This window comes from Scardinius erythrophthalmus (genome assembly GCF_964197995.2).
Source record: "Scardinius erythrophthalmus genome assembly, chromosome: 1".
Classification (NCBI taxonomy): Eukaryota; Metazoa; Chordata; class Actinopteri; order Cypriniformes; family Leuciscidae; genus Scardinius; species Scardinius erythrophthalmus.
The window spans coordinates 32,609,291-32,619,074 of NC_138221.1; the positions used below are offsets into that span (position 1 = coordinate 32,609,291).

The following is a 9,784-nucleotide window of genomic DNA, read 5'->3' on the forward strand; positions in this document are numbered from 1 at the left end:
GAGAGAGGTAAGATGAGCAATTTTTTATTTATGTGGTCCTCAAGATAAGAGAAAACGAGGTAGAAGTGCAATAGAAGTATCTAAAGTAATTTCAGAATTTTTCATATAATTTTAGATTGACTGCATCTATGAGAAAGGATTCTAAAAATATGGCCTTTTATAAAAAAGTGCTCATGTAGCTCAATTTGCCCCAGGTTAGGGGTAAGTTGATCCGAGTCAGGGGGTAAGTTGCACCATCTGGGTGTAAACTGACCATCTAAATGAATCTGATTCAAACTTGTGTGAAATTTGAAAGATAATTTACCTCTTTTAAAAACTAATTTAATAATCCAATTTCCTTTTACAAATCATTGTATTTCTTTTCTAAAGCTAACTTAAACATAAAACCAACCAAATGAAGCAGAAATGTCAATATCTTTGTTTGCAGTTCTAAAACAACATGTTGAACACCTGAAGTTGTAACCTTCCCAAAAACAGACTAAACAGAGAGTTTGTTGAGTAAAATTAAATAAACCTGAATTAGAATGAATTAATAAATGTCACTGAAAGTAATAAACATTTTAGTAGTTGACATAAACATGATATTTTTTCTGCAATGTCGAACTACAGCTGGAAATATATAGATTATTAAGCATCTTCTGCTTCTTATCAGAGAAGGATTTGGTGTACTTGTACATTATTCCTATCAAATAAACTCAAACTAAAAAAATAATAATAATAAAAAAATAATAATAAACTAAACCATTTGTGTAATATTAAATTGATATCATGCCAGTTTATATCTCAGAGATTTAACTTAACTGCAGTGCCTTATGGTGTTGTAAGTTAAAATGCTGGCTCAATTTACCCCACATCATTTGGCTCACTTTGCCCCATAGCTGCCATTTTGGACAAACCCAGCTTACCAATTCAAACTAATATTTAGCTAAATATTTGGATGGTTTTATACATTGCTAAATCACCAATATGGATCATAAATATTTTAAGAACTGGACAAATTTGCTTTGATATAACAATCATTACATATGTTATGCTAAAATTTTACTTTGACGAGACAAAAACGTTTTTTAAAGTGAATGGATGCCTTCACTCCTCCTTTGTGTTTCTCCTTTTCACAGTATGACAGAAATGATGGGTCATTCCAAAATATACAGTCAAATGATAAAGGGGGTGGGTCAACTTACCCACTGGCTCATCTTACCCCACTCTCCCCTATATTATTGTAATGATTTTTGAAGGATCATGTGGCACTGAAGACTGGAGTATTGATGCTGAAAATTCTTATTTGATCACAGGAATAAATTACATTTTACTATATATTCAAATAGAAAACAGTTATTTTAAATTGTAATATTATTTTACTAATACTAATACTGTTGTTTTTACTGTATTTTGCAGCCTTGGTGAGAGCAAGAGACTTCAAAAACATACAAATAATCTTAGCAACCCCTAACGGTAGCACAGTATATATCATTAAAAAATAATTTTAAATATGTATATCTAACATAAATTATTATTTGTTATATACACTCCTGGGCAGCGAAAAAAGAATTGCACAAATACTGTAGACAAAGCAACAGAATAGCCTTCCTCAACTTGCAGACAGATTTTACCGAAAGAAGAATCAGTGTTGTTTCACTTAATGTTAACGGCTTCAAACAGTTCATGAGTTTCCCGTTTGAGTTTAATGTGAGACCAAATATTCAGTACAGGGTTCAAATCTTGACTCTGACAGGCCAAAACATGAGCCTGATGGACTTGTTCTCAAGACACTTGGTTGTCTTTGCAGTCTGTGCAGGAGCATTGTCTTGTTGAAATATAACATCTGATAATTCCTCTTTAGATAACAACTTTTCATTTGTGGGAAGCATTCTGCAATATTCGCATGTACTCCGAAGCATTTAATGAGTTTTCACAGTGAAGCATCTCACCAACGCCAGCAGCTAAAAGGACTCCTCACACAATGACACTCTTCCTCCACGCTTCGCTGTGCTAGAGATGCAGTTATTATTACACATTTGTTTTTTCAAAGTGAAGCTGAATTCAGTCAATACTGAGTAGATTTTTGATGTGCAGCCTTTCTCCATCATTAACATCAATGATGGTGCTGATCTGAGCTTCACTTTCCTTTCAGGTCATGGCATAACCTCATATTTTTCACTGCAAGCCCATTGAGAGTTCATAAAAGTTCCTGATAAAGTCCTAATTATAGTCAGGGTTCAGGATTATTTATGTTGATATGATAACTCACCTCTACAAAGAGAAAACATGGTACAATGGAGCTACTGCTCTTCACAGCAGGCTTCTCTTCAGCTGCCATTGTAGATCCTGCTTCTTTCTGCTCTCTTTCTCCTCTCGCACTCTCACTTTAGTCTTCACACAGGAAAGAGAGAGGAAGAGAGAACAGGTCAGGTGATAGAAAACTCAATAAATCAATTACAATAACTCATTTGTCCTTGTACATACATCTAGGCTACATCTCTTGCATGGCTATATACAAATGAAACATTCACAGTTGATTGGTGATGAGCAAAACCTAAGAAAAGCCTAAAACTTAGTGTAGTTTCCCTATAAAAATGTATGGTGCTTAATCTTTTTTTTTTTCTCATTATCCTTTTTCAAGATGCATGTGAGTTTTTTGGCAAAAATTCTTTGCTCCTTTGATTTAATATTTTATGTTTTTAAAAATGTAGATTTAAGTAGCAAACGAGAATCACTAAAATTATTGAAATATATTTTGAGACAGAGTTTTGTTCAAGCTAATTAAAGCAACAGTTTTTTTGGAAACGGAAGAATATGTAAAAGTATGGTATTTGGGGTGAAAGGACAATAATTAACATGATAATAAATATCTGGCTGACTTTTCCATTTGTTGACATTTTTAGATTCAGATGGTAAAAATCATATCAAATTGGGTCTGCAGCACCTTAGAGATAATCACCATATTTAAAATGAAACCATCATATTTAAAAACATGATATTAATCATATCATATAATAAAATATGATTAAATTATGAGATCTCATTCAACGCATTCAGAATCTTTACTTTTTAAAATAATTTTGTTTTTATATTAACATAAAAATGTTTTTATTTATCTAAATAAACAGAAAATAGTACAAACTTTGCTAAAGTGATTGTTTTGAACAAGTATTACCTTAGACATTATTAAAAACATATTATTTAAGCTAAAGTATTTGTATTAATACTGTGTACCTTTTGCCCCGTGCTGATTAGCCTTTTAAAATATCTTTTGGGGGTAATTTCTCAGCCAAATTACACAGACAAGGCTGATTTCAGGCTCTGTTATGTTTTAAAACTGTGGCCATTATATGAATTGTCAACGGCTGATTTGAGATCAGCCAAAACATCCCCCAAACCTGCAATGGAAAATAGTTATTATTTACATATTAAAATATGCTATTTATTGTGTTTCATGATTCATTATTTATCGTATTTCCTGTTCTTGTGTATCCTTTATAGACATTTTTTTTATAACCACTGACAGTTACATGACCCAAAAAGGTTTTAAATATAAATGGTGAAGTGAAATACAAGAGTTGCTGTTTACAAACTAAAGCCGCTTATTGGATCAATTAAGGTATATGCCATTATTGAGTGACTGCTCATTACTTTACAGAGAGCTTATGACCTACAAGATTAACAAGTGTGTTAAGATCAAGAGGTGCAACCATTTTTAGCAGCTCACAATCTAATTAGTAGTTACAAAGCCCCATTTACTTCAGGATTAACTCGCAAACAGCTGGTCTAAACCTACCAACAACAACTCTCTAGGACTGGACTTTCATTCGACCGTGAACCACAGAGCAGCGTTTTGTCAGAGGGTCTGTTCAACATCACACTGTAAACCTCTGAGTTCAGGACAGGGAAATGAATATCACATGAAGCCAGGCACTAAAGCCCAACGACAGAAAGCATCTCGTACATGCTTCCGCTTTTAGTGTGCCTTACGCTCACAGCGGTGGAGCGGTCAACATTTTACATCTGTCAGTGTGCGAGTCCTCAGATAATGTATAAAAAAAAAGAGGAGCCCAGCATTTTTTGAAACCTTTCCTCGTTGCTGGGCAACACTGGAAGGTTTTTCTAAAAACTCGGCCCGTGTGTCGTTTTAATGTCTTTGAGGAAAAAGAAAGCTAAAGTGCATGATCCATGAGAGAGACGTGCTCTAATGTAAGACTCCAGGGGTAAATTCATCCAAATATAACTGTAATCTACAATCTGGAAGAAGGTTATAGAACAAATTGGGTCCCTTACGTTTTTCTTAACATGTGCTTTGATAATTATGCTTGAAGCTTGAAAGAAATGATGCAGGTAAAGTGTCTGGAAGAGCATATGGTCCACTCATGTTTAGACTCAGACGGCGCGCCTACAGCCTACATGCACACATTACGGACCGTCTGCTGCGTTTTACACACAAAAAATTCAAGATCGTAGTGAAAATTGTTAGCTAGAATCCTCCTGCTCTTGTTCTTTAGAGTTTGTCTAAAACAAGCAGGTTAGTTATATTTTTAGAGAGAGAAATAACGGCCCTTAAAGCATGAAGAGTTCAAAACACAAACAGTAGTCAAGTATAATGAATAGGTTCATTTTAAATAATCTTTAAAAAAAAATGTGAAATGCCTATTTGTAAAGACTGAAGTACCATTGTTTGGCCAGATAAGCTGCCATTTTTCCCATGCGTTTGTTTTGCCACTAAATGAGCAGGATTTGGTCAGAATAAGCTGCAAAGTTGGCCAGACTTCGTTGATAGTCAAAAGTCTGGCTCTGTATGACTAACTCATGTGTGTCATACAATCAACAGAGCCAAGCTGACAAACAAACACAAAGGCAATGACTAAAATAATAAATTATGCTGAAAGAGCCACTTCAAAAATAGAGATGGAGGGTTTCTGGATGACCACAAATTGAGATTAGGCTCCTAGTATATCCTCAGAGGACACTTGAGCTTCAGTTAGACCAACTCCATTACAATGCAAAGCTTGCCCTGGCTTTCCATTATGGTTCATGTATGAAAACATAGACAGTCTGAATCAGCTTTCATATTAAATAAGCGTTCAGAATGATTGTTACTAAAGGATGGTGAAAAGTAAAACAAAACAGTCTCCACAATGTTTTTAGCTTTGCATCTAGGTAATCCTATAATAGAGCATTACTTGTCTTCACCAATACAAACGGACATTTTCAACCTACAAAAGACAAGAAAGAGATGGTTTGGAAAGACAAGCATGCATACATGCCATTTTGCACATTATTGTCAGCAATTTTTAATATATGCAATGTGAATATGGAATTTTTTTTCCCAGTGTGGTAACATTTGGATAGGTGCTACAGAATCTTCACCAGCACAACCTGACTTTAACAACAAAAACATGGTACATGTTTTACATGTATAGAGAAAACATGAGGTTTTTGCTTGGTCCCACTCCTTTCGCCAAAAGTCCTGCAAGATGCATATGTGTGTTTATTTACAGTCACCATGAAATATGGAATATTGCAATATCTATTATACGGTAAATGATTTATCCATGCACATCATTATTTTTAAATTCTGTGCCCTTGTAATCTTTAATCAAAATCACTTCCCCTCCCTCTTGCAGCTCATCTCTTCTCTTCTCTGATGATGTGTTTACTGGCGTGAGGGCGGGGCAACCTGTCACTCACATTAGATCCACCAATAGCAAACCACAACCATCCAACCAGCCAATCAATAACCCATGGACCAAATCAAGTCCTGCCCTAAAGTTTTTCAATCGAATATACATAACAAAATAATTCAATTACATGGAAATGAATCAAGAGTTTAGCAGAACAAGGTTGACTTGTGGTGTTTTGGGTGTTCGCTAAGTGTTTGTTAGTCAAAAGAACCCTCAAAAGAGTGTCTATGATATTTAAGAGGGCAACAACTTAAATCCCAGGGGAAAAAATTATATTGCTTAGAAAAGTAACAGCTCACCTCTCATCAACAAATTGATGTCTATTATAGCACAGATGATGCAGGATTTATGCCACTCATTGGAGCAATGGAAACAGAAAATACCATTATTTAATGATCTTCATGCTGCTCTATACCTCTATCATGCACATCTTTCTTCTGCAGAACACAAAAATAAGATATTATGAAGGATGCTGGGGTCCAAACTAAATATGAACCCACTGACTTACAGTGCATGGAAAAACAAAAACAAACAAACTTGAGATATAGTTGGAAAAAAAATCTTATTTTGTGTTCCACACAAGAAAGGTTTTTAGAACGACACGAGGGTGAGAAAATAACGACAGAACTGTCATTTTTGGGTGAACTATCCCATCAACTAACATCCCTTTATACATCCTCCTGCACACATGAAACTCAAAAACATATACCAAGAAGACATGCACGACTTACTCTGTCTCTTGTCTTGCCCTCTTCTCTGCATTCATTCCTTCATTTATCCAACCCAACAACAATAAAACACATGCTCAAGCGCGTAATCCTCTTGCTGGCGCGCTGTTGATGTAAGCACCTGGATTACACTGTGTACTGTACGTGTCTAGTCTATCGCTCTACTGTCAATCATTGATTTCGTGTCTCTGGGCTTCGAGCACCCCCCAAACACACGCACGTTTCAAATCACCACATGCATCATTCAGCAGCATCGCAATTTCAAGCTATTAAAGGTGGGGGATGTATGCGAAGGCAATAAGAGCGTAAAACCCTAAAGGGATTTCGCTATACAGGGTAATTAGAGCTAGCGTTTGGGGAATACCACACCAACACCCTCCTTCTCAATGTCCTTCTGATTTCCAGCGATATGGGGCAGGAAACATCACTCATCCTTCCAGGGTGATTCACTCCATAGCGGCCACACTCACCGTAAAATTGCAGCCATGCACCGTCCACAGTGGAAGAACCCTCGCGTAATGGTGAACAGAAGCGTTTGAATGCACAATTAGATGGATAGCCACTTACTTCACAACCTGCAGCCGTCACGATAGATAGATTCCTATGCAGTGGCCATAACGCGCGTTTGCCATGGAGCTCCTGTGAACCGATCCAGCTTTCCTCTCTTCGTCCTTCCTCTCTTCCTCCCACCCACACAGGATGTTTTCTCGTGGAGTGTTTCCTCACATTAGCGCATGCAGATGCGCTCACGGTCTGTGTGTAAACCGCACTCGCATGCACAGGCGGATCCTGCTTAATGAGGCGTGAGAGATTAAATCGTCACCTCAACCGCAGCTCTCCAGTGCGGCTGCAGAGAATAATGCGCGTGTGCGCGACGGGGAGGCTGATTTGTATTCAAGCTCGCGTCTCTCTCTCTCTCTGTCTCTCTCTCTCTCTGAGGATTCAGGTAACAGTCTGAGCTGTAGTGAATGTAGGTTAATGTTATATTCAAATTGATCTGCAGTAGGTCAATGTTTGTCAAGCATGTCGGTCTGTATAATATCAAAAACAAACAGTTACAAACAGTTACAGTTACTGTACACTCATTAGTGGTGTTTCCTATAGCACATCAGTATTACTGTCGAGGAGACAGTGTTGATAGTAATGTATACAGTATGATGAACGAACAGTGACCCATATAAGGCAAATGGCCGCCAAAATATGATGAAACATGTTAGTGTTAAACAGTTCATATACTTCTGGGTTTTTATGAGTCCATTCTATATAGCAGGTGTTTAGGATAAAGTCTGATCAAATTGAGTCAAAACTCCACAGTTTTTCCATGCAACTTTTCATTCGAAACGACTGATTTATGGTCTATTGTTTATCATAAGCAGTGAAAATGAGTTTAAGGTACTCTATCATTCCCTCAAAAGGTAAAATACTATCACCATTTACACTCACCCTTATGTTATTAATGTCATTCTGTGACTTTTTTTTTCTTCGAAGGAACACAAAAGATGATATTTTGAGAAAATAAATGTTTTTGTGTGTGTATGTGCACGCACAATAAAAGTCCAATGTTGTTTTGTCTTCAAAATATATATAGTTCTGTCTTGAAAGTCTAGATGGCGCAGGCTAATAGTTCCTTCACTCAACTTGCTTACATTCCAACACTATCTCATGAAAAATTAGAACGAATTCATACGATTTGTCTAAACCCCAGTGATGGTTAGGTTTAGGGGCGGGGTCAGAGGTAGGCCATTCGTACAAATTCATACGAATTCGGCAACTCGTAAAATATGTTAAGCAAAAATCGTACAAATTTGTACAAATGAGGTTGCATGAATTCGTACCAATTAGCCACTTCGTAAAATACAAACGAATTGCCATGAGATCGGGTTGTACATTCACATCATTCTCTATAGGGCACAGCTGATTGGTTCCTGTTGTTTCAGTAGCCAATGAGCTCACAGCTCAACCCTGGTCAGAATTTTCCTTAGCGGTGCACTTTCAGAAACCCACCACCTTCCCCAGCTCCACCTGTATAGATCTGCTACAGGCAATTCATGTACGCTACATTGTACAGCAGCAGCATGTCTTACTCGCTCACAGCAGCGTGTCATGTTGGCCAGTAGCAAGTCCCATACTTGCTCTGCAGCAGCAGCAATAACAGCAGATCTGTTACAGTTACGCCATGACCAAACATATCAACATTGCAATACCCATTACCATGAAAAAAAAAAAAAACACTTGATAGTTATCATGACATAACTTTTGTTCTGCAGAGGAAAGAAAATTAAATGCATTTGAATGACATGTATTTGAGAGTGATATTTTGGGGTGAACCTTCATTTAAGGGCTCAAATTTTCAATTTGCGTCCGGTGGACAATAAAACATACGAAGGACCAGAATATCATGGAGAGTTAAGGATGGACCTTAGCCTGGGTCTCCCCATGCTGCCTTGGCGCAGCACGATTTTATTCACGCTGCTAGGCAGCCTGGATACCATGGACCAGATTTTCCCCTCAAAAAGGGGACCAATCACAGAACGGGAAGGGAGCAGCAAGACGATGACGACGTCAATGCGACACACCGAAGCAGTTTGTTTATATCTATGGATCCAACATGGCATCAGACGTGAAGTTACCTTCCGATGCAGCCTTAGATAGAGTTCTAAGTAGTTTAGAACGCACTTTTTTTTCGTCTTCTTCCTCGTCGAATTTCTGCCGCTCTACATACGTCATCTGGTATAATTGAAACGATTGGCTATGAGCTACGTGTAGGCGCATTTGATAGACATTCGTAGCGCCCAATAAACGGCTCTGGGCATTCGTAAACCACGCCTCAAATACGAGAAAATTAACATGTGGTTCCCAGACCACGTCTCAATGAGAAAGAGGTCTGATGTTAGCCAGGCTAGATGAACCTAGCAATGCCTTAGCAACCATCCAGAATGGGTTTTGCATGTGCAAGCACCATTTTCATATTTTTCAGAAATTAGCAATATTTATTTAGAGATTAAAGTACCAAACCTTTGCTATAAAACCTTCTGGATATTCCTTTAATGTTAACTGCAGATAGCAAAGACATCACGGACTGAGCAAATGCAAATGAAATCTGAAACTAAAGCAGCTTGCATGTCTCAAGGGTGATTTATGTGCATTATAGCAGTCCATTGGGTGCAAATGTGACTTAACCTTTTACTTCTAGACTGTGTGTATGTGTGTGTGTGTGTGTGTTTGTTTGTGTGTGTGTGTGTGTGTGTGTGTGTGTGTGTGTGTGTTTGTGTGTGTGTGCGTGATTGGACAGCTCTGCTTAACATCTTGTCAGGCAGCAATCCCTAGAGTCCTGTATTCAGTCAGGCGGTGCTGCTCACACTTGATCATCCCAATATGGGG

General features: G+C 37.6%; 1 protein-coding gene across 1 annotated transcript in view; it reads right to left on the minus strand.

Moving 5' to 3' along the window:
• Positions 1-7,059, minus strand: part of plppr2a (phospholipid phosphatase related 2a) — a 34,494-nt gene extending 27,435 nt beyond the window's left edge. Inside the window, exons 1-2 of the mRNA XM_081384020.1 lie at positions 6,971-7,059; positions 2,252-2,373 (exon numbers count right to left, since the gene is read on the minus strand). Of these exons, the coding sequence (XP_081240146.1) occupies positions 2,252-2,320 (69 nt within the window). The 5' untranslated portion in view covers positions 2,321-2,373; positions 6,971-7,059. The remainder of the gene's footprint in view (positions 1-2,251; positions 2,374-6,970) is intronic.
• Positions 7,060-9,784: the final 2,725 nt, after the last annotated feature.